The 25,733-nt window shown below is 40.9% G+C and overlaps 1 protein-coding gene across 2 annotated transcripts in view; it reads left to right on the forward strand.

The window, feature by feature from the left end:
* The window catches only part of RUNX1T1 (RUNX1 partner transcriptional co-repressor 1), a 191,613-nt gene that overhangs the window by 16,034 nt on the left and 149,846 nt on the right, over window positions 1–25,733 (forward strand). The window contains exon 2 of one of the 2 annotated variants that reach the window (XM_060243513.1): window positions 14,769–14,941. The exons of the other annotated variant lie outside the window; for it this stretch is intronic. Coding sequence (XP_060099496.1) covers window positions 14,854–14,941 — 88 coding nt within the window. The 5' untranslated portion in view covers window positions 14,769–14,853. The remainder of the gene's footprint in view (window positions 1–14,768; window positions 14,942–25,733) is intronic. 2 annotated transcript variants of the gene reach the window in all.

A 25,733-nucleotide genomic window follows, 5' to 3' on the forward strand; every position in this document is an offset into this window, starting at 1 on the left:
AAATTGTAATAAATAAATGATCTGAGCAGTTCTGAGATACTTTTACATATCTTAGCTTTGAGAATAGCTTTCTAAAGCATCTATAGCACTCACCAACAGCTAAGTTAACATTTCCTTCTGTTGTCTGTTCCCTTTCCCAAAAGACAGATCATAGCTGATCTTCCTTGCTAAGTGAGGTTACTCTACTTCCAAGTGGGGCATTGAAAAAACAAACAGAAAAATTAGTGACTACAACATCATCAACAGAAATTTCTGTATCCCTGTAGCCAGGGCTTTTTTTGTAGCAGGAACTCCTTTGCATATTAGGCCACATAACCCTGATATAGCAAATCCCTCAAGAGTTTACAGGGCTCTTAATACAGGGCCTACTGTAAGCTCCAGGAGGATTGGCTACATCGGGGTGTGTGGCCTAATATGCAAAGGAGTTCCTGTTGCAAAAAAGCCCTGCCTGTAGCTCAAATGTTTCTGAGTATTTTTGTGTCTAGATTGAAGATGTTAGTGTCAAATGTATAAGATGAATGAGAAGATTTTTTTCATTTGAATGTTTTTACTTAATCTAGGTCATTTTGAGGAACCTATCATGCTTACAGTCATGTAAACTAAATGAGTTTTTTTCCCCTAGATCACTGGAAAAATCTACTCAGAGCCAAGAGAAACTTGACTGAACAGGGTGGATTACTCAGATGGCTTTAGAACACTAGCACATTTGGAGGGATGGGAAAGCATCAGTCACACAGATTTCCTCTCTCTGTGTGTGTTTGCGTAACCAGGGTCATTGCCAGGGGTTTTGGTGCACTAGGTGAGGCTACCCACTTGTGTCCCCTTCAACTTTTAAAAACAGATGGTTTTAAAAATCAGTCATAGCTCCCTAGAGAAATGAATATTTATATATATGTTTAAGTATTTACATACTTCAATATATATAAATACTATGGGAGCCCTTGGTTCAAACCCTCACTGGGCAGGAAATGGGTGGGGGTCACCTGGGGGCAGCCCCTCTTGCTCAATCTAACCATATGAGGTTAGAATGATGGAGGGGAGGAAACCAGGTATGCCTTCCTGCGCTCTTTGAAGGAAGAACAGACTGATAGGAAGGAAAGAGGGAAAGGAAAGGAGAGAAAGGAAGGAAGGAAAGAGATAAAGAAAAAAGAGGGAAGGAAGGAAGGAAGGAAGGAAGGAAGGAAGGAAGGAAGGAAGGAAGGAAGGAAGGAAGGAAGGAAGGAAGGAAGGAAGGAAGGAAGGAAGGACGGACTTGGGACAAAGTCCTTCCCTTTGGGCAATGGTGCATCAGTCTCCTTGACCCACTGGCCAGCTCACTAACCTGCTGCTGCTGTTGGGGGGGGTGTCAGTGGCAGGGCTGGCTATGGTTGCTCTTGCTGCTGGTGGGTGGGTCAGGGTGGCTGCTGCACAGGATGGCCTGTATGCTGAACCCTGGGCAGTGAATCCTGCCCCCCCCCCGGTGGAATTTCCACAAATATACACACCTCCTAGACTGGAAAGCTTGGCTGCTGCAACTCCTTAGCTTGCCACTCTGCTCCAAAAAGAAGCTGGTGGTGTGGCGAGAGACCACATTGTGAGTCTCTCCCCCCACTGCTCTTTATGCTCAGCTACCCTCTAAACCCAAACTGGCCAGGATTCCATGGGCAAAAAAGCGAACTCCCAGTCCCAGCCCAGGCCAGCGGGAGGGGGAGGGAAGCCAGCTGAGGAAACAGGATGCACGGAGGCTCCTCTGGCAGCAGGCTTTCTTGAGAAACAGCTGCTGCTAAGTGTGCCTGCTCTACCTCCACTGGCACCACCGCCAAATCACCACCTGGGACATCAGCAGGATGCCAAGAAAACAAGTGCTGAGAGTTGAGAAAGCTGCAAGGAGTTGTTTCAGGGGCACACTACAAGCCCCAGCCCACTGCCATCCCGTGCTGGCCTGTGGTGTTGGGAAATGGAATCCTCCAAGGTGGCTTTCATGTAGCTGCCTTCAGGAGCCGCCCTGTGGCCAGGTTCCTGCCCTAGCAGCCACCTGCTCAGCCTACTCCTATGCGCTGACCCTATGTACAACAATCTAGAGCTTTTCTTACTTTTAAAAAGCCCTTATTCCTTACGTGGAAATTGCTATGCAACAATAAAATGTTCTGAATTTTTTTTAGATGGGGTGGGCCAGTGTACCTGTTGGTTCTGCTTTGTTTGTGGCCCTTTATCTTTGTGAAATAAAGTAATTTCAGCCACAGGTTAACCATGCCATTATACATTCTTACATTTTAAACATGGAAACCAACAGTCAGGTGACATATAACTGCTTTAGAAACTTGTAGAAGACTGGCTTTTGCATGATAACTGAATACAGCAGTTTGCAAATCGGATCCTCAGCAATATATAATAGTGAATGGGTGATGCTGATATTTGGGCAGTGCCCCGTAGTGGAAAATGGGTATGTCTATATAGGTATGAATTCTGGTTTTGTTTTTGAAGGGAATGTGGTGTTCTTTTCCCTTGGAGAGTCTGTCTCTGCTCACCATGATGTCTTACAAAACTCACTGATTTTTGTGGAAGTGTGTGGAAGTGCCTGGGAGGCCCATGGCAGCCTCCAAGAACTTCCTGAAGGAGAAGATAAGAGTGTACTAAATAAGGAGAGTGAACTGCTTGCAGGATTATTGCAGTGACTTATTAATAATGGCAAGGAGGGATTTTGTACTCAGAAGGTATGTCAGAGTTTGTGCATGAGAGTCCCAAGCAAAGAGAGTAGCATGACAGATTAGGCAGCCATTACAAGTCTGTGGCTCTCTCAACTGTGCCTTATAAATGATCACTCTGTAAGCTTTTCTTTGTTTGTTGTGTGAGATGGGATCAGCTGACAATGGCAGCAGCAGCAGCAAGCAAACTGCATTTGCAGCTGGGCAATTACAGTAGTCCCTGAGATCTGTGACTGTCAACCATGAACACAGATGCCTTCAAAGTTCTGTTTTTCTTCTATGTGAAAGTTATTGGCATGGAACAGATGCCTTCATTTTGGAGAAACCAGCCTCTGGATATAATTGGTTCTCTCTTCTCTTGTTCTCTAGGGACCGTCTCTTGTTGATGAAATTAGATGGGGGTATGTGAAGAGAGCAAGCACACACACACACACACAGAGCTCTTATGGTTTTTTCTGTGTGCTACATGATAGTGATATGTTTGGAAGCTACAATGCCTTTTAAAATTTAACGGTGCCTCTCTTCCTATATTTCATTCTGTATATAGTAGGCCAAGGGCTATTTTAAGTTTTAGATTTGGAAACATGTTTTCTTTCTGGCATGATTAGGGATGTTTGTTTTCTGCCAGCTGCTGGTTAATATTTGGGCGGGGGGGGGTTAACATTAGAATAGGCAATAAGCAACTTTAGCTTGACATATATGTAAATGAAGAGTTATATGAAAATAGTCTGTGCCCTATTTTGTGCCCTCAGAGTTCTTGTTTCACATTCACAGTAGAGGAGCTTTTCCTTTATAGAGTGTCACAAGATTGCTAGAAACTATTTTAATAGCTATTTTTGCCATTTTGAATTTGAAGTAAGGTATAAAAACAGCAGGTTTGTTCTCTTTTTTTAAAAAGTGGCATATTTTAACTGAATAAAGTATATTTTTAGGAACTCAGCTCACATTCATACTCCATGCAAACATTTTAGTGAAATTATAGGTAGATTTGTGTAAACATGAAGAGTTTTCGTGAGCTCCTCAAGCTGTGGTGTGATTTAGTGAGTCTTGCTGTACCTATTCTGTTGTGTACTTGGCTTTCCCCCCCTCTGTGCTTATAAACATTAATTCATACCTAAAGGCACTAGAATCCCCTCCTTTCTTCTTACTTGAATAATTCAAAAAAATATTTGAAATGTTGTAATCCCCTTGTATTATTATATTTAGTTTTTATTCTTGGTTTGGCTCTTTAAAGTACCAGTGGTGGTAGCTGAGTAGAATTGGCTGTCTTCCAGGCCAGATGATAAACCGGAGGTGTGATGTTTCATGTTATAATTGCTCATGGATGCTGAATCACTGTTCAGGATAAAAATGTGTTGCCAATGAGCTTAGCATAACCAGGGTTCCTAACTGAGGATGTCACCTGCTTCAAACCCCATTCTTTAATGTCTGGGTTGTGTAGAGTGTGATAATAAAATCTTCCATTCCTGGCTTAAGCAGCATAGGCCTATATGAAATGTCTTTTGAGAACTGTGTGTCCTTCCCAAACTTTGTAGAATAGTACTAAATAAAGGAAAAATGTATATGACTAAATCCTTCAGATGAAGAGTTGGATTCTGTGAGATGCTGGATGCTGTATCTCTCCTACTTATTTCCCATAGTCAAAAAGAAGTTTCGCTCCCACCTCTTACTTTAATTGGAACTACTAGAATGGGAAAGCATACAAGGATATATCAGTTTATTGTGACATACCTGCAGTTTGGGTATATTAACCAGTGTTCCCTCTAAACTGTGAGCTAGCTTGCTCCAGCTCACACATTTTTGTCTTAGTTCAGGAAAAATGGCCCCAGAGCAAACTAATTTATGCAGTAACTCACAACTTTAATGCCAGTAGCTCGCAAAGTACCATTTTTGCTCACATGATTCCACAGCTTAGAGGGAACATTTATACCCAGGAGGGTTTTTTTAAGCAGGAATGCACAGGAACACAGTTTTGGCTGGCTTGGTGTCAGGTGTCAGGAGGGAGGCATAATATGCAAATGAGTTCATGATGGGCTTTTTCTACAGAAAGGCCCTTTTTAAAACAATTGTGACATCAGGAGGTGTGGCTAGGGTTGCCAATCCCCAGGTGGGGGCAGGGGATCCCCCGATTTGGAGATCCTCCCCCTGCTTCAGGGTCGTCAGAAAGCAGGGGGAGGGGAGGGAAATGTCTGCTGGGAACTCTATTATTCCCTATGGAGATTTATTCCCATAGAAAATCATAGAGAATTGATCTGCAGGTATCTCGGGCTCTTGGGGGGGGCTGTTTTTTGGGGTAGAGGCACCAAATTTTCAATATAGCATCTAGTGCCTCTCCCCAAAGTACCCCTCAAGTTTCAAAAAGATTGGACCAGGGGGTCCAATTCTATGAGCCCCAAAAGAAGGTGCCCCTATCCTTCATTATTTCCTATGGAAGGAAGGAATTGAAAAGGTGTGCTGTCACTTTAAATGTGATGGCTAGAACTCCCTTTGGAATTCAATTCTGCTTGTCACAGCCTTGATCTTGGCTCCACCCCTAATGTCTCCTGGCTCCACCCCCAAAGTCCCCAGATCTTTCTTGAATTGGACTTGGCAACCCTAGGTGTGGCCTAGTATGCAGATGAGTTCCTGATGGGCTTTTTCTACCACAAAAAAAGAGCCCTGGTTAAATCTAATATATAACACAACAAGAGCTTAGCCTTAGCATCTGTTTTCTGTGCCTGATCTCAGTCTCAGAACTTATCTGTAAAAATATATGAAAGTTGGTTCCACATTTCTCCTGTTTTTTCAACATTCTGTCACACTTCAGAATTTGGGCAGGACTGCACAGGCTTAACTTTCATTCTCAGTGGTTGGTGTCAGCTGGTAGTAATCTCACCACAATGTCATCATGTGCACACCCATATTTTATTAAAGATTCCACAAATTTTGTCTAGGCTTGGTAACCAACTTTTTAAAAATTAACCAGCATTAGTTGCTCACATTGTGCTCCCTAAAGGACATAATAAGTTTATCTGTCTCGCCTAGTGAGTTGACAACTTTTCACTCTGTGTTGACTGCAACGATTCTTACAAGATGCAGCATGGAATTATTGTGGAAAAGGTCTTGTACAGGCAAGAGTTGTTTTTTTTAAATTTAAAACTTTCTTGTGGTGAATCAAGAATGAGATTTGGCGCATGCCCTGAATGACTGAGATCTATCTATATATGCTTATAAGTGATCTTTTAGTCTTCATAAAAGTTTTGTGAAATGCTGTAAATTTATAATATAAAATAAACTTCATATGTTAGACATTTTTGACTGACCTGCTCAAATTCTGAATTTCTTGCTATTTTGTAACATCCTGTGTCATGATTGAGGAATGTGATTACCCATTGTCAGCTTATACTGAAGGGGGGGGGGGAGAACAGGCTGCTGCTAACAGCTTTAGAAAAAAATAGTCTTGTGCCAAAATATTCTGTAGGCTGCTTGTAAACAAAGTTTTTTTTCTGTTAACAGCAGCCATGACGCCATATTTGCAGACTCTTGTGTAAATCAGGAGTTGATATTCAGTCCTACCGAGATTTATTCTCCACTGAAATACATTGCAGCACAGACAAAGTTGCAAGGAAAACGTGGGCTGGATTTTCCATTAAGGTCTCTGGGCCCTATCTATTTGGCCACAGAGACCTTAATGGAAAATCCAGTCCATAGTTTCTTTACAGCTTTGCTTTCTGCAGCAGCCTGCAAAGACAAGACAGAAAAGGCAGGGAACTGAAAGAGCAGGGAAGCTCATCAGCCTTGGAGCTTCAATTGGTGAGGACAGGAGGGGGGAGAAACGAAAGCTGTGGGCATCATTAAAGCCCTGGGTTGGTTCTGGTCTGTGGGACGGACATTTGATACCCCTGACCTATACTATACTATTCCACATCTTCCCCTGAATATAGATACCACCTTGTGTAGTTCCCCAATAAATGGAAATCAAGAAGGACATGTGCAGCTGAAGGAGCTGGTATAATTCAGACACACATGGACAAAATCAACCAACTGTAACCTGGAACATAGCTGACCAGAGCAAAATGGTTTAGCTTTACTTTGTTGGTGTCTCTGGAAGTGGGTTTTTTTTACCTTTTTCTACATAACTGAATGGTTGCCATTCATTCTCATGGAGAAAAGAAACATATAAAGGCCCTCATATCTCACCTATTGTAATGAAAGGTATTTTGCTAGTGAAGCAATGAAGTACACCACAGCATCTTCAAAATGGCTTTCCTTTACTATTAAATAACTGTTCCAAGCATCTGAAATTAAAGGCGTAGACTTCCAGACCAAAACATTTAACTTTCAAGTGAACTGGACTCTGCACTTTTAAAGAAATCAGTCATATTATAGACTATTTGGAGCTTATGGTTATGTAGAAGTATCTTCAGGAAGACTTTTAAAAAGGCATAATTTGAAGCATTTCTTCTCCTCTAGCAAAAAAGCGAGCAACTTGTTCAGCAACGGAGTGTACCAGCACAGGACCAGATCTGTGGGGGGGGGGGCAGAGGGGGGTGCTTGCCCCGGGCACCAATGGAGGGGGGGCGCCAAATTGGGTATGGAGTCCATTGTATTCGATGGGACCATAAGACAGAATGGCCCATAAGGGGGCACCATTTTTTTATTTTGCCCCCCCCCCTCAAAAACATGTAGATCTAGTCCTGCACATGCACATGTGAAGTACATCACAAGCTGGACAGACCAGGAACAAGGAGATTCAGTTCTCTCCTTAGCCTTGAAGCACACTGGATAATCTTGGGCCAGCTGCTCACTGTCACTCTGATCTCTCACAGGGCTGTTGTGAGGATAAAATGGAGGAGGAGATATGACAGAGGACAATTTACATTAGCCTGAGCTCCTTGGAAGAAGGGTGGGATATAAAAAAATTATTATAGAATTGCAATAAAATTAATCATTCATGAAAATAAAGTTGAAAATCAGAGTAAAATGGAATCCAAGGTCATATATGTCAAATGGGGACATTTGAAAACTATGGAGCTACTTGCTTTGCATCATCCTTGCTTTTACTGGCTACTGCTATAATGCCCCTCCCCATTGTAGCTGCCCAAATTGGTCCATATGATAACAGTGAGCTAACCCATAAATGTTCAGAGAGAGAGAGAAAAAAGAGCACATGTGCACAATTTGAAAATGGTGGATTTGTAAGCACATTCTGGAAAGTGCCTGAGAATTCAAGTGGATAGCTGTGTTGGTCTGAATCAGCAGAACAAAATTTGAGTCCAGTGTCACCTTTAAGACCAACACAGTTTTATTCAAGGTATAAGGTTCTGTCTTAAAGGTGACACTGGACTCAAACTTACTTCTGAGGAGATCATAGTTTTGCTTGTTTAGTGCACCAGGCTTTGTGTATAGATGTAGGTGTGCTTAGTTACATATGATACTAAATATGGACTAGCATGTGGATTCAAGTGTACATCAAATTTGCATCCTATTAAGAACAATGCAGCATGGGAGACAGCCTGCTCAAATGAATATTTTGATGTACATGCAGTCTGTTTTTCCGCTTTCTCACATACCAGTTAGCATGTCTAGTTACCACTTTTGTTTGTTCCAAGGGAAGCTAATAATACAGAATTATTTGGAAATATGAAACAATTGACTGCAACAGGGGAAAGCAATAGCCAAGTGGCAAATTGAACCTGGTGGATTTTTGTGGCATCCCTAGTTTCAAGTGCCAGTTTGCTGGATGTACATTGAGTTGGGAGTTCTTGACATCTTGAAGGCAGTCTTTTCCAAGCAAGAATACGTGTGTAATATGACCACTAACTGTAATTGGATACCTGTCAAGTTCATGCAAATGATATGCAAATTTTGTTAATTACATTGCCAGCAAAATAGGCAAAGAGCCGTGTCTGTCTGGCTAGTGATGTACTTCTTATGTGGTTCTCTCTGTTACTGAAGAAGCTGCATATTCTTTTGCTGGAGGAAGAAGGCTTAACTCCTTGGTAATAAAATCCTGTGTGCTTTTAGGTGGTGAAGGGATTCCTGGCAGCAGCTAAGCGGTACAGGAATTGGTAACTGCACTTGATTTTCTTTTATGTTGATTCTGAGATGTGTAGTCTTTACATTCTATTAAATTTTTGAAAGATAAACTGATGTGGGAATGATTTGCTAGGCCCAATGACTCCTCTTTTTAAAACCTTGGCTCAGCTGAGTATCTTGGAAGAGAGTGGGGGGAATAAGATAAAAGTGCTTTCACTATGAGGTTAACTGATTTCAAATAGAAGGCTCTCTCAAGTTATTGCATTCTGTACAAAATAAATACATTTCGCATATGGTTAAGATTGATCAAAAATATTCTGTATGCCAGTGATTACATTCCCATCTGTGATTAAGGGTTTCTGTCTGCATCTGGTTTTCACATTATATTTCTGTAACAAGAATCTTTTATATGGCAGAGTTCATTCTCTGTATTTTCTATTAGCTGCAGCTTGAACTACTGCACGGATCACAGATTTACACATATGGCTTTAATTACTTCATACCATTGAGAAAAAGTTATATTTGTTTGGGAATGTATGTTTTTCACTATTTCCATGGTTATACAACAAGATGAGCTTTTGAAATGTCACTCTTTTGGAGAAATACAAATTGTTTCATGAATTCTCTTTGAAAACAAGGTGTAGCTTTTGAGGAGATTTGTATCATGTTTTCATTTGCAATAGTTAATGTATGAGACAGCAAATACATTTTTTTGCCTATTACTAACATAAGAATGCTAGCTATTGCTTATCTAGCCAGAGGCATAGTACAGGGAAATAAAAGGTGGAATTTGTAAACCATTTTTAAAAAGTAGATGGATTTTGAAAACTCTCGTTACAAACTATACATATGTTTGTGAGTATATATGTGTATGAGTTTGTGTATAAAAGATACTTTATTACACTCATAAGAAAAATGCAGTTGAATTATTTACACTTAGGAATATAGGAGTTAACTTCAGTGGACTTTGGAAGGTAAATGATTAGGGTTACACTGTTAATGAATTAGTAGATGAATTGATATATGTATTTTGTGCCTAACAGTTATGAGGGGAGTAAAACTTAAGCAGTATAGAGGTTGCATTACAGATGGCTGCTGTAGATCATATGATATTTAAATTTAAATTTAAATGATGTTAGCTTAACAGGGTGGCTATGTCTACATTTTTTAAAATGAATGGAAAAATTTCATTTCCTTAACAGTTCTTTGCCAGTTTTAAGAGATCTGTGCACAATACACAGTTCCCCCCTTTTCTCATTTTGTGAAAATTATATATTCTATAACTTATATATTCTATACAGATATACCCAGAAAGTTTTGTTTTATATATAGTGATATTCATGTGAATCTTTTAAAATTTCCCTAATTACAGTAAGATAGATTCATGAGAATTTTGGATGGGTGATATGATTAGCACTGCCAAGAGTAGTTGATGTATTGTTAATTGCTTTGCTTACAAAACAGGTCTCTTGAAAGTGAATAATTTAAAAGGTTAAAAAAAGTACATATATGAAAGTTGATCCACACTTTGAAAAGGACCTTCCTTTTGGCAAATCAGAGTTTCTCATAAAAACAAGTCAAACATTTTAAAGTACAAAGAATATTGAATACAATTTGAAACTTGACAGTTTTTAGCTTGCTACAGTAATCTGTAGATGCTTCATTTTCTTTGACGTTAGCTGAAATGCACTGCATTCAGAGATGTGCAGCAAGTTGTCCATATTGCAGTCATTTTTATCTTCTGTACTTATTACAGGCTGTTGCTTATAATGGGCAAAATCTACTTGCCTGTAAACAATGTTGCTCTTGCTTTTGCCCAGCAATACAAGTTTAACAGAATTATTAGACGTGGAGTGAATGCGGTGCAAACAATCCAAAAAGAATATATTTCTTTACAAGCTATTACACTGAAAAATGTGTAGATTTGGATTCTGTCCTATCTTGAAGTTTCAGGGCTAGTATACAATCCTTGTAGATATATAAGCCTAACCATATTGGAGACAACTCACCAACCCTCCTTTTGGCTAAGCCTCATGTTGCTCAAAGAGCAACCTTACCCTTCAGCCCCATGACAGACAAAAATTGGGCAACTGGAGAAGTTGCTAGACAGTGGCTGTTGCTAGGCAACATGCTTGGTTTTGACCCTAAAAGGCAACCAAGTAAGGTTCTGTCAATAAAAAGTGGGGGAGCAGGCCTTTTCCAGGCCTATTTTGGCCTTTGAGGAAGAACTCATTGGTATAGCCCTGACTAGGGTTGCCAGCTCCAGTTTGGGAAATTCCTGGAGATTTTGTTGTAGAGTCTATTGAAGCCAGAGTTTGAAGAGGGGAGAGGCCTCAGCTGAATATAATGCCATAGAGTCCACCCTCCAAAGCAGTTACTTTCTCCAGAAGGAGAGAGATCTGTTGTCTGGAGTTCAGCTGTGCTGCCAGGAGATCTTCAGGTTCCACCTGGAGGTTGGCTATCCTAGGCCTGGTAGCACCCTCTGGGCGACTTGATGCCACCTGACATGACTTAACTAGACCTGGCTGCTTGCTCCTGTTCGGCAGCAGCCCCCCATGACAGTCAGTGAGACATAGCAGTTATCACTTTAGAGCAGGGTCTGCCAAGACTCAGGTTCTTGCTGTGGAAGCTGACTGGGTAATTTTGGACCACTCACAGGGTCCTACTTCAGCCTAACCTACTTCACAGGGTTGTTGTGCAGATCAAAAGGGGAAGAGGAGAATAATGTAAGCTGCTTTGGTCCCCACTGTGGAGAAAGACTACTTTTCCAGGTAGAAGCTGCAGGGATAGGAGAGAAGATGGAAAACTGAAGTCAGACGGGGCAGATCAAGATAGGTTGATCGGAAAGGAGATAGGGTTGCCAACTCCAGGTTGGGAAATTCCTGGAGATTTGAGGGGTGGAGCCTGGAGAGAGTGGGGTTTGAGGAGGGGTAGGACCTCAGACAGGTGCAGTACCATAGACTCCACCCTCCAAATCAGCCATTTCCTCCTGGGGAACCATAGGTGAGGGCTGGAGATCACTCAGAATTAAAATTGCTCTCCAGATGGTAGAAATCTCTTCTCCTGGAGAAAATGGCTGCTTTGTAGGGTGAGCTCTGACATTATATCCTGCTGAAGTCACTTTCCTCCTGCTTTGGCTCCCACTGTGAAGAAAAGTTGTACTTTTCCTAGGTAGAGGTTTCAGGGAGGGGGAGGAAATGGAAAGCTGAAGTCAGATCATTTCCCTTACAGAAAATGACTGCCTTGAGGCTCATACGCTATGGTATACCATAACACAACCATGCCAGACCAGAAAAAAAACCCAACAGATCACACCACAAGTACACACTGAAGCAAAATGCCACAAATATTATAGGAAATGGCAGCACTGCACTGCAGATGAAAGGAACGTTGAGCTTCAGTTTCTGCATGATCATTATCATGCTATGACACCACAGCAAGTTGATGCTGAGTACCCAAGATTGGGACAGTCATCTAGAGTTTCTTTCTAGAGCCCATTGTATTTATTCTCACAACAGGACTTATTCCTAGTGTTATATAACGTTCTGAAGGCTCATTTGTCAGTTTCTGGGAAGTCATCACTTATGAAATTATCTCATTCATGGGAGGATAACAGTCCATTGATGTCTGGTGGAATGTATTTGGGTTGGATTTTTTTTCAAGTGCATGCAGTGGTTCTCTTACCCTTGTGCATGCATATGATTTGTTTGCAAATTTAAATTGCCATTCTACATGTAGCTGCATTTGCCTGACTCTGAAAACTCACACTATGTTACATGCCTTTTAAAAGCGCTGTAATAGTTGGTCACACATATAATTGAAAGTTACTTTATTCTCACAATGTGTGAGTTATACCAATAGACATAGCTAAGTCATTGTAAAGGTTTTGAAAGTGGAAGAAGTTAATTCTTAAATCATTACAGGACACTGAAGATTTCTCAGTATAGGACAATGGCCTCTCTCTTACCATTCCGCTCGGCAATATTTCTGAAGCCTTTCTCCAGCCTTTCTCCACTCAGCAATATTTCTGAAGCCTTTCTCCAGCCTTTCTCTGAAATGGAAGTGGCTCTTCCTCCAGCAGAAGAGCTATTTAAGTTGGAGGAAGGCTTCTGAGGTTGAAGATAGCCTTGCTGAAAAAGGCTTCTGAGGTTGAAGATAGCCTTGCTGAAAAAGTGGTAGGAGGCAGGCTAATGAGTTTGTATATGCTAATGAGCAGAGTATGGCAAGAACCAAGACAGTTGTGTCTAAGAATGCTACTTGGGAATTTAAAAACTATTTCTTATGGCACAGTTGTATAATATGAACAGAAATTTCTTTGATGGAATATATTGAAAACCTTCTGGTTTTAGGCTATGGAATGGTATGGTTACCAGTCTACAGGTGGTGGCTGGGATTACCATTGATCTCCAGGTGGCAGAGATCAGTTCTCACAGGGAAAAGGGATGCTTTGGATGGTGGATTCAATAGCATTATACCCTGTTGAAGTCCCTCACCTCCTGCCCTCTTCAGGCTCCATCCCCCAAAACTCCAGGTGTTTCCCAACACATAGCTGGCAATTCTATGGCAGTGTCTCCCAAACCTCTGATCACTGAGGTCTATTTTTAATTAATGAAATATCCAATAGCAATGGATGGCACAAGTGTCAAAATAACTCTGGGATGAGGGGTGGGGACCTAAGGTTCATGGAATATGTTAAAGGTTAATGGGAAGTAACGCCTAGATTTGTACACACATATGAATCCTTCAAAAAAACAAGGTGTGGAGAAGAAACAATGATCACAGTATCCAATCTGAACTGGCACCAAACTTTTGGCGTAGCTCAGTGTTGAAAAGGCCACTGTGCAAGCTTTCAGCCCCAAGCTGGATTACTTGGCTGGCAGGACCTGCCAGCAGGGGAAGGGAGAATGGGATTTTGTATTCTGTAAAATATTATAAATCACTGTAATTTATAAAATGAACACAGAAATTCCATTGCATTAACAGTTTTATCCTATTTTATCCCTCTCTAGAGAGGTCAGCTTGGGCTCAAAAAATTTTTTAAATTGTTTTATCAATTAATTTCTCTTGACCTATCCGTGTGCCCCTGCATGGAGTTTTGCAATTACTGTACTGTGATGAATAAAAGATGTTGGATTCAATGAGATTACTTCAGAGTTAGAGATCAGTTTCTGCAAGTTTCTAGAGTTAAGTCTGGCTGCTTCTACATGAAGGATTTGCTTGACTCTCAAAAATTGTGTATGGTTCTTCAAAGCATCCATACAACATCCTCCTGGTTTGCCATGATCCATCCCAAACCTGCTTTGCTCCAACTTTTCTGAAAAGATCAGAGTCAAAGCAATGGGAAAGTATGGATTTCTGAACTTCTTGCTCTCATCTGGTGCCATTTCTCCAGTATATCCCCTCACGCTCTTCTCACCACTGAGAGCTTTTTGCAGGCTCAAAAAAAAATCAAAGTTATAATATTATAGTGATAAGCCTATTGCTGATTTTAAAAAAAAGGGGGGGAAAGGGATGACAAGCATGATGGCATAATTCACTGTGGGGACTCCCTGTTACCATCCCTTCCTATGCCTCTTGCTTTTGCAGCAGTAAGTGATAAGCGGACCATTTGGAACTGGCCCCATTTCACAATGGTACCCAAAATATTTGTTTCACTGAAATAGTGGAGTTAAAATTAATGAAGACATGCCGGTCTAAAAAGTGCTGGGTTTAACATTCCCATGTTTGTGTTGTGAATGGCCTTTATCTCATACAAGTCTTTACTTCTGACTTTTAAAAGTATAATCCACAGTATGAATTGATGTCCACCATCTTCTCTGAAGTGATTTGTTCATGAATTTTTAGATCCTAAAGGATGCAAAGGTACCCTTTTGGTTCATGAACAGAAGATTTCTTCTGTGAGCGAAAGGGCACCTTAGATCTATTCTATTGTCTGTAGGATGACAATAATTTCTGCTACTGTACAAAAAGGATTCATATTATCGTGTGAATAGAGTGGCTTGGTGCTTCAAACTGGCTGTGATATGTGCATTTTTGTTTTTGTTTTCCTTTTGTTGTTGTCAATAGAAAAGATTGATCTCTGGGCTGGTGAACGTAATATCTGTCCCAGTCAGAAAAGGAGAGAGAAAATTAGCAGGACGATTGGTGGAGAATGATATCTGTCAAAAGAAACACTTGGAGAGCACTGAGTTTAGTAATAGGTGACTGCCGGAAAAAAGGGAACTTTGAATTTTGCCAAGGTAAGGAACAGACTTGTAATTAATGTACCTTATTGACAAAAAAAAAATTGACTAATTGTGCATTGTCCTTTAAAAACTGCTTTAAATCTGATTTCTTGTTATTTCATGTGCTATCTAGTTACTTTGAATAATTTGAAATTATACTTTTAAATTATAGGCTGTATGCATGATGGGTTTTTCTTTTCTTTTTTAAAAGCAAGGGCATGTTTGCATTTTTCCAAAGGTTAAGGAGTTTTATCAGGTGAGTGGAACAGGAGTCTGCCCCCACCCCAACCCCCTGATCTGCCATAGAGGTATACTTCAGATATTTATTTATTTATTTGTTGGACTTTTATTCTGTCCTCTCTGCAAATGGGCTCAGGGTGGATCACAACAGGAACAGGGTCAATAACTCACTGCAATACAATCTGTAATAAAATCATTAAAACAGTAAATTAAAATAGGTGGCCACACCTTACCTATGGTCTCCACACCATAGTTCCATCTGATTGGCCTTGATATATGTGAATTTTACATATATCTTCTTGATTTGGAGAGATAACCATCAAATCAGTGGAGAAACTGTTGAGGCGTACAATCATGTATTGAAATCTGTCCACATAGACCAATACTGACATTATAACCAGTGGTTTGGTTTGGAGAGATAACCATCTCTTGATTGGGAGAGATAACCATCAAATCAGTGGGGTAACTGTTGAGGAGTACAATCATGTATTGAAATCTGTCCACATAAACCAATATGACATTATATATAAGAAGGCATAACTGTTCTCCTAACACATGTAGGATGGGTTCTGACCACTGCTAGGAACAGTCACTTGGGTGGGAGAGAGGAGCAGAGTCAACCCAATGAGTTTTCTCTCAAAGGTCAAAATAGGACTTGAAAGGACCTCCCCCACTGGCTTCTACTGAGAGGACCAAGCTGGTTGCTTTTTATTGAGAGAAGCAAGGTTAGTTGCCTATCAGCAGCCACTGCCTAACAGTTTCCCCAAAGGGCCAATCGTCATCTGTCCTGGGGCCAGCAGTGGGTGGAGGAGAGCAGAGTCAGCCAATGCAATGCAAGAGCAGTTGATTGATGGTTTGATGGACCAAAGGTTGATGCACCACAATCTCACCCAGTCCCAAACAATGAGGGAGCTCAGATTTGCCAAGATGAAAGCGGAAGAAAAGATGGGGCCACTGAAATTAATGGGAACATGGAAAATTAATTGCTTTAAAGACAGCTGGCTATGTCACAGTGCTTTTAAAATTCTGTTCAGTCTAACATTGCAACCATGGGGGGGGGGGGCAGTTCCTGACATTATTATGTGTGGCCTTTTCAGCAATAGCAAATATTTATGTAGAAAAAGGCATATAGAATTAAACCGATGTTTTAACCTGTACTGAATGCATGTGGGGTGAGGATGTGGCTCAGTGGTAGAGCATCTGTTTTACATGTAGAAGGCCTTAGGTTCAATATCTAGCATCTCTATTTAAAAGGATGGAGTGATGTGAAAGATTACTGCTCGGCCAGGACCCTAGAGAGCTGCTGCCAGTCAGAGTAGAGAAGACCAATCTTGATAAGCCAATAGTATACATAAGGCAGCTTCATGTCTCCATAAAGTACAAAGAATATGAAGTGCATCTATTAAAGATGAAAGCCCTGATAGATTTGAAGATATTGGAGGCAATCCATGAAAAACTCCAGCTATTTCCTGTCATTCTGTTCTCTCCTAGCTATGAATGCTTTATTTTCACATAATTCTGCTCAAAGGAGGGGGTGTGAGTCATTTTTCATGTATTCCTACATATGTCTATTCCATATGGGAACTTTGAGAATGGTGGCCTTCTGCCATCTGGTACAACCCTTTGTATTTCAGGACTCAACCTGCTGTAAGAGAGAGCACAATCAAGTCAGTCTTAAACACATTAACATTCATTGATTTAAATGGAGGACTCAGACACATGCTTAGCTTTCTTCTACTTTGTATATAATTTTACACATTATTCATGAAATCAGTGTGATATATTAAAAAGTAGCTTTTATCCCACAGTTATAGGAAGTCCTAGAGTTCAATAAGAGCAGAACCCTAAGGAATCTCCTTATACGTAAGTGCATGCATTTAGCATCTAGGTTTGGCAGTTTGGTGACTTGTCACTGCAGTAAGGTTACTTCAAGAATCTGATAACTGACTTTCAAAGCCATGCCACATAGGGACAGTGGCATGATAGTGTATGTAGCAACCTTCTTCCAGGTTTAGCTTAATTGGTATATTTTCTTCCTTTCAGTTTTTAAAGAAGTTGCCCTTTCAAATGGTGTTACTATGGCTCAGATTTCATCAATGTGCTAATGAAAAACAGAGATGAGTCTGGGCTGAAATATCAGCATTTCCATCACTATGTTCCCCTGAGATATCTGTAGCTGTACTAAATGAAGGTGATCCATCATCAGAACTTTTCAGTTTCCTGTTAGTAAACTCAGGTTTGCCAAAGATAATATAGTAGGGAGATAAGCCTACTGAATCTCAAAAGAACAGGAGACCACAGTCACTTGTAAGACCAGGGGTTGTTCATGTCAGTAAGTTGGCTTTCAGATATGCTTATCTAAAAATGACATCCAGCACATGAAAGAAGCCTATACTGAGGTCTGTTAAGGTTAGTATTGCCTGTTTACTGGCAGTAGCTGTCTACAGTCTCAGGCATAGGTCTTTCGCATAATGTACTATCTGATTCTTGTAACTGTAGGTGCCAGGGTTTGAACCTGGGACTTTCTGCATAGAAAGCAGATGCTCTGCACTTGAGCCATGGCAGCTTCTCTCAACATCTCATCCAACTTAAGTTTGGAGAAGGAGGATAAAATTCTGTATTGGACATTATAATAGTAGTACTTTGACAACAGAATTATTCTAGTTCAAGTCTGTTGATTTTAAGGGCTTAGTCTGCAATAGCTTTGCATACTGTTTCACTGTGAGAGTACCAAGTGCTTCACAATTATTACTTCAGTAATCCATACAACAGATCTTGACAGATTTTCTTTGGCTATAGGACCAGCCCCAAAATCAAGGAGCCCAGACTCAAATCCCTTTCTCTCCTCTGTCATATTAAGCAAGTTGAATGTCAGGAACATAAGAACATAAGAGAAGCCATGTTGGATCAGGCCAACGGCCCATCAAGTCCAACACTCTGTGTCACACAGTGGCAAAAATTTTTATATACACACATACACTGTGGCTAATAGCCACTGATGGACCTGTGCTCCATATTTTTATCTAAACCCCTCTTGAAGGTGGCTATACTTGTGGCCGCCACCACCTCCTGTGGCAGTGAATTCCACATGTTAATCACCCTTTGGGTGAAGAAGTACTTCCTTTTATCCGTTTTAACCTTTCTGCTCAGGAAGTCAGGTCTTACTCTGAGGTTAGAACATCAGTTAGTTTTGAAGTGAACTTCATTGCAGATGGCCCAAGACTCTAGAATGCCTTCCTGAATAAAGTGCAGAGTTCCTTTTTCTTCCCTTCACATGGGGTGCATGTGAGAATGTTTTCTAGAAAAAGCATAGCCAAGGAAAAACTTGAAAATTTTCTCACAGGAAGTAAGCCCATGTCATGGCATTGGAATGAACTCATCATATTCTTCTTCAGTTTTGCCTCACCTCTACCTTTTCTCCCTCTCTTTGTCATCTTCCTTGTCTTACATTTTAGAATGTAATCTCCTTGGGGCAGGGGCTTGCTTTCTTGTGCTCTGTAAAGCATTATGCACATTGACAGTTCTGTGTAATTAAAACCACATCACTTGATTCAGCCAAATGCAAACAAACTGGGCCTAAACTAATGGGTTTCAATGGGATAGCTATGTTAAACCTGTGTCAACAAAAACCCTATGGCATCTGTAATATGTGTATTGCAACATAACTCATGCCTTCTTATTGAAACAAATGTCAGGCGCTACTACCACTATACTTCTGTGTGATGAGAATGGGAGAAAAATATGCAAAAATTATTCTTTTTTCAACACAAGCAGAGTTTGGGTTGTTTTTTTAAAAAAAACAAAAACAAAACAGGAATACACTGGAATGCATTTCTGGTTAGCTTGATGTCAGGGTCTGTCACCTAATACGCAATTGAGTTCCTTCTGGGTTTGTATACAGAAAAGCTCTGTGCAAAACAATGATGATGTTAGGGGTGTGTGGTTTAATATGCAAATAAGTTCCTGCAGGGCTTTTTTTTTTTTAAGCCCTGAACACAATTACTACTTTTTGGGGGGATAAATAGGTTGCCCAGACTAGCTCATTCTCATCAGATCTTGGAAGCTAAACAGGGTCAGTCCTGGTTAGTATTTGGATGGGAGGCTAAAGGACATCCAGGGTTGCTATACAGAGGCAGACAATGGCAAACTACCTCTGAATGTCACTTGCCTTAAAAACCCTATGGGGTCTCCATAAATTGGCTACAACATGATGGCACTTTCCATCAACAAATGGAGATAGATTTCAACCACTTCAGTAAATATGGATAATAAGCTTATGTATCTGATCAGTACTCCAAACCACTCACTATTATCTGTTATTCGTGCTCTGATTTACTCCAATATCATTGAAAGTTGGCTTAAAGATTGAAAAACTTGTTGCTTTCTCTCCAGATCGGCTTTCTCTGTCCCCTCCTGCCCTTCAGGGAAGAGAATCTTACCTTTGCCTGCAGCCCGCCTCACCAAATATAGCCACTTACCTGCCTTCAGCTTTCTCTTGGGAGCAGCGAGAGAGAACAGAAGTTCTCAGTAAAGGCAAAAGTTCTCTTCCTCCTTTGTGGTGGCAGCAGTATTACTAAGTATGCTGGGAGAGGGAGTAGCGATTGAGCTGTTTTTGCAGAAGAGCTCATATCTTAGTAGCAAATTAGCTCTGTTTTAGTAGGAGTGGAAGCTCCAGGTTGGGAAACTCTTGGAGAGTTGGTGGGTGGAGCCTAGGGATGGTAGGCTTTGGGGAGGGGAGGTACCTCAACAGGCTATTGTGCTTTACAGTCTACCCTGGAGAAAATGGCTGCTTTGAAGGGTGGATTCTATTGTCAATCAATCAATCAATCAACCTTTAATGGCATATAAAAACAGGTTAAGGAGAACAATGGGTTGAGAAACAGAGAATAGGTTAAAATACTGAACCTCAGGATTAGAGCACAATTACGTAAGATCACAGTTAAATGAAACAACACGACTGTTCCTTGTCTTGACGAGTCTTTTTGGCCCAGTACAGGAATAAGGCAGTATTCACGGTTATGTCAGGAATAACATCCTTCAAAAGAAACTGCACCTTCTCTGGATCAGCCAGACCCATCTTATTTAGAAGAATAGGATCCAGAAATCGACAACGAATACTTACATAAAAGGGACAGTACAGAAGAATATGTGAAATAGTTTCAATAGATCCAGACTTACACAGACACAGTCTGGCCGCATAGGATATGTTGTGATATCTACCATATAAAACTGCTGATGGCATAACATCGAATCTTGCCAATGAGAAGGCCCTACGCTGTTGAGGGTTTTGCAAAGAGTAGAGATAGGAGGCCATATGGCCAACATCAAACGAGAACCCTAGACTCACAGGCGAACAAATTTTATTAGCGGCACTGTGAAGATTTTGTAATTCTATTGTATTATGCCATGCTGAGGCCTCTCCCCAACCCCTGCCCTCTCCTCAATTCTCCCAAAGTCTCCAAGTATTTTCCAACCCAGACCTGGCAACCCTATCATGTTTTAAAATGAGAAATGAGATTATGAGAGCTTTTCAGTCTCCCTTTGCATTTCATAGCATTTTAAATCTTCTTTTTTCAGTTATTTTTTCAGTTATTTTTCAGTTATTTTTTCTGCACCTATGTATTTACCTACCATCTGAAGATAAATATCATGCATCTGACCAATGTCTCAAGAAATATGTTTTAATTAGCCACAGGACACTTTTTGTTGCTTTGGCTAAAATAGGTCCTGATTAGGAATTCCTGGTGACTTGACTGTACATGACCAATCAATTTACAGATTACATTAGTTCACTATCTCAGGCTGTTTGGGTGAAGAAAAACTGTTTGTACTTATACTTGCTCTTGTTTGTTTATTTCACTTATATCTCTTTGAAATTCAGAGCCCAGAGGGTTTCCGATTAAGGCACTGAGGAGGTTCAGGTTAGCTTAGCTTTAAAAACAACCTTTCAGGGGCAGTTCTCTGATTAAATGCTGTAAAAATATATAGAAAATCAGGTCTGTTTTGATTTTGTACACAAGACTTGTACACATTTCTCTGTGTAAGTCAAGCTGGAACAGCTGAGAGAGTAGGCTGTTTTACTCAACTTCCTGTGCTAACCTGTAAGAAAATGCTGGGCTAGGGTTGTCAATCCCCAGTTGGGGGCAGGGATCCCCTGGCTTGGAGGCCCTCCCCCCACTTCAGGGTTATCAGAAAGTAGTGGGGGGATATCTGCTGGGCAATCCATTCTTCCCTATGTAGACCAGTTCCCATAGGGTATAATGGAGAATCAATCCATGGGTATCTGGGGCTCTGGAAAGCTGTTTTTTTTTTGAGGTAGAGGCACCAAATTTTCAGCGTAGCATGTGGTGCTTCTCCTCTAAACACCCCACCTGCCAAGCTTAAAAAAGATTGGACCCGGGGTCCAATTCTATGAGTCCCCAAAGAAAGTCCCCCCATCCTTCATTATTTCCATTGGAAGGCATTTAAAAGGTGTGTGGTCCCTTTAAATGTAATGGCCAGAACTCCCTTTGGAGTTTTGTTGTGCTTGTCACAACCGTGCTCCTGGCTTCACCCCCAAGTCCCCAGATATTTCTTAGTTTTCAAACAATTTTATTAGTAACATATGGTAGTATATTCAATTTCTTACATCCTTAATAACTACTTTTTCCTCTATCCCATATATTACTTTCTACCTCCCCCTCCCCACCGGTGTACTATACTTAAAACATTATTATTAAAGGTACCCTTAATTAATAAGACCCAAAATTCATATCCTCCTCCCTCTTATACTTAGTCATTATCAAAAATTGTCCAATGCCCTTTTATTTTCCACTCTTTTTCTATGTATCTTCTAAACTTCTTCCACTCCATCTTGAATACTTCTAGATCATAGTCTCTTAAGGTTCTTGTTAACTTGTCCATTTCATTCCATGTCATAACGTTTACAATCCAATCCCATTTCTCTGGTATTTTTTCTTGCTTCCACAACTGCACATACAGTGTCCTAGCAGCTGAGAGCAAGTACCAGATTAAAGTCCTATCTTCTTTTGGAAATTTTTCCATTTGTAATCCCAACAGAAAAGTCTCTGCAACTTTGTTAAATTCGTATCCCAAGATCTTAGAAATCTCTTGTTGAATCATCTGCCAATACATTTTTGCTCTTTCACAAGTCCATCACATATGGTAGAAAGAACCTTCATGTTTTTTACATTTCCAACATCTGTCCGGCATCTTGTTATTCATCTTTGCCAACTTTTTAGGAGTCATATACCATCTATACATCATCTTAAAACAGTTTTCTTTGATACTCTGACATGTTGGTGGAAAGTCCCCAGATATTTCTTGAACTGGACCTGTCAACCCTATGCCGGGCAGGAGTTCAGCTTTAAAATGGCAATCAAAATACTACAAGAATACTATGCAACACATGAAATAGTGTGAAGAAGAAGCATATTTAAAAGGAAGACAATAGAGGAGGAGCCAAAAAAAAAAAAGCACTGTTTTCTTTTTTTGCTTTTTACTGTCTGTTACTCTTCTCCGTGCCAAGACAATAATCTTCTTAGGTAAGTAAATAGAAACCAATTGTCTTCCATTGCAACACATTGAACAATCTATATCACTTGGTGATATAGATTAATGGAATAGGTCCCAGTGCAATTGGTAGCATTGTGATATTTTGCCATGGAATAGTGGCTTCATGCAGTTGAGGTAACCTGCACATTCTTTCTGAGTCCTGACTGTTGTGTCTGAAGCTATGTGTTGTTATTTATGGAGACCCCATAGGGTTTTTAAGGCAAGAGGCATTCAGAGGTAGTTTGCCATTGTCTGCCTCTGTATAGCAACCCTGGACATTTCTAATGACAGACCTATTATTTACATGGGGTAAAGGTGCAGGTCACTCTTCGCACACGGTCTGATTTGTTACAAGCAGGGCCATAATCAGCAGTGGTGCTTTAGGGGCTGTGCCCCCTATTGATTCAGAGGAAGCCCCAGCACCAGCCAACCAATAAGTCAGCTCTTGGAGACGCAGTGAAATGTTGGGACAGGCCATTCTCTAATGGCCCACTCTGCCATCTGACTGTGTCTGTGCCAGTCAGTAAATCGGCTGTCTGAGAGCTCTGGTGCTGGCATTGTTGTCATAGCTACTGTGCCTTGGCAAGGAGGGGGCAGGCCAAGACCTCATGGCACTTCTTGCAACCATGTTGAGAAGGGGGAGAGAACAGCACCTGCCCCGTCACACTATTAACAATGGCAGGCATCATGATGAGCAAGGTTGCATGGAAGAGTGAAGATTGCCTTTAAAAAAAAATAATCTGCAGGGGAGGGACTTCATGCCTTTTGACAGTCTCAGGAAAGGGATCCCCCAGCCTGGAACATTTTGCCTGCCTGCAAAATTTCTTTCTGGGGAGGGTGTGTGTGTGTCTCTTTGTAAATCTTATGGATTCTAGCAGGGACTTGCCTTTAAAAAGCTGGTGCATGAGTGAAGAAGCAGCTTTGGGAGATGGGCACAGTGGCAAAAATACTATGGCTAAGGAATTACTCCTCCCTGTTAATCAAATTAGCAACCCCCAGTGGCTTCTCCCAAAAAATTCCTGGCTACAGTCCTGGTTGCAAGTGTATAAGCCTGCACGTGCACATTTGTTTGACTATCTGCTTACTTTTGTATTTTACAGGACAGCAGGTGTGATTACATTCCCTTCTATGTGTATACACCTTACATGAAATTGTATGCTTGTGTTGCAAATTACTGATAAGGAGCATTCAGAGCCAGTTTGGTGTAGTGGTTAAGTGTGCGGACTCTTATCTGGGAGAACCGGGTTTGATTCCCCACTCCTCCACTTGCACCTGATAGCATGGCCTTGGGTCAGCCATAGCTCTGGCAGAGGTTGTCCTTGAAAGGGCAGCTGCTGTGAGAGCCCTTTCCAGCCCCACCCACCTCACAGGGTGTCTGTTGTGTGGGAGGAAGGTAAAGGAGATTGTGAGCCGCTCTGAGACTCTTCGGAGTGAAGGGCGGGATATAAATCCAATATCTTCTTCTTCATTCTTCTACTATGCCAGCATGCAAAAGAATGAGCCAGCCAGCGAAACATTTGAACCACTGCTGAAATGGCTAATATCATAGTTATCACATTAGCACATGAGAGCATCTCCACCAAGAAGAATAGGAACTGTGATCAGACCACATAAAAACTGGCATTAAAAATACTGTTGCCAATAAATGAGAAGATACAAGGTGCCTTTAGCTTTTAAAATGAATATCTTTATTAATTCAGCCTCAAATTTCCCTTATGAGGGAGATTTGCATGCGTGTCTATGTGTTTTTTTTTCTTGGTGGACGTACTAAGGGTCTGATAACATTAATGGGCTTTGCCTCACACAGAGTTCTGAGTATATTGTACCACTGCTCACTGATCCCAGGTCAGTGTGATGCGTGAAATCAATTTATTTGAATCTCTTTGCCTCTATAGGAATTTGGCGGCATGCCAGTTGTTTTCATTTAATGTTCTTTGTGTTGAACATGGACAAGCAGGGATGCTTTTGTATTCTGCTTCTCCCTCGTTTTTCAATCTCTGTTCCATTCAGCAGATTCCTGAGATGAAGCAAAACTATGTTACCTTTTAAAATATTTTTAAAAGCTGTGTCTCATTTCAGATAGTGTTTTAAGCAGTAGGAAATTAGGTCAATTGCAGAGCTGTCTTTGTGTATTCTTTCACTTCGCTTGCCAGTCATATGTTGTGCATCAAACAATTTGGAAGTTGTTAGCTTTGTGGGCGAGGGGAAATCTGATTTTTAAAAATCTTGAAGAGAGAGAGAGGTAGACAGAACAAAGAAAGTGAAGCCTCTAAAATATCTTTATAGTGCATAGCTTGACCCTCATCTTGTATCTCTGAAGCATCTAAGCTAATGATGCTTGTAATATCAGCATCATGTTAGTTTTACAATGGGAATCATTTCACTTAGGATGTGTTTTGTAAAAGCTGTAAACTGTATTGTGATGTTACAAGATTATTTACTCTCTTGACCTTTGATATTGTATCTATAATGTACCCAAATTGTTTCAGTGACCATTAAGCCTATTTAGAAAAAGAGCGATAACCTTTTCCCCCCCTTTGCAAAGGCTTCTTTTTACAGAGTGCAAGCAATTTTATTTAAACTAAGTAAAAAAGATTACTTCAGGATGAGTTATTGGCTTAGTTCCCCTCCCCCCCCCCCAATGAGGGGAAGAGAGGGAGTTTGCATAGGGGGAGAGTTCTGTTGATGCTCCAGGCAGTTCTTGCGGAAGTTGATATGCAGAATCTTGGAGCCATACCATCAGGGTCAGGCTCAGACACACCAGCCCCTGCTTCCTTATTTAATTACCTGAAGAGCAAAACATCCAAGTTGAAAGTGTGTGAAAACTCAGTATCTCGAGCAGCAGTTTGCTGCTCTGACATCCTGCAAAGTCAACCCCGTCTGTCCACAAGCGTCAGGGCTGGTTCCTGACAGCCGGCTATCTCTGCCGAGCCTGGGTTCCTTTCATTCAGGAGGTATTGTGTAAAAGAGGGTTGGTCAGGAATATGAGGTTCCTGCCGGTACTGCTCTCCCA

This window comes from Heteronotia binoei, chromosome 7 (genome assembly GCF_032191835.1).
Source record: "Heteronotia binoei isolate CCM8104 ecotype False Entrance Well chromosome 7, APGP_CSIRO_Hbin_v1, whole genome shotgun sequence".
NCBI lineage: Eukaryota > Metazoa > Chordata > Lepidosauria > Squamata > Gekkonidae > Heteronotia > Heteronotia binoei.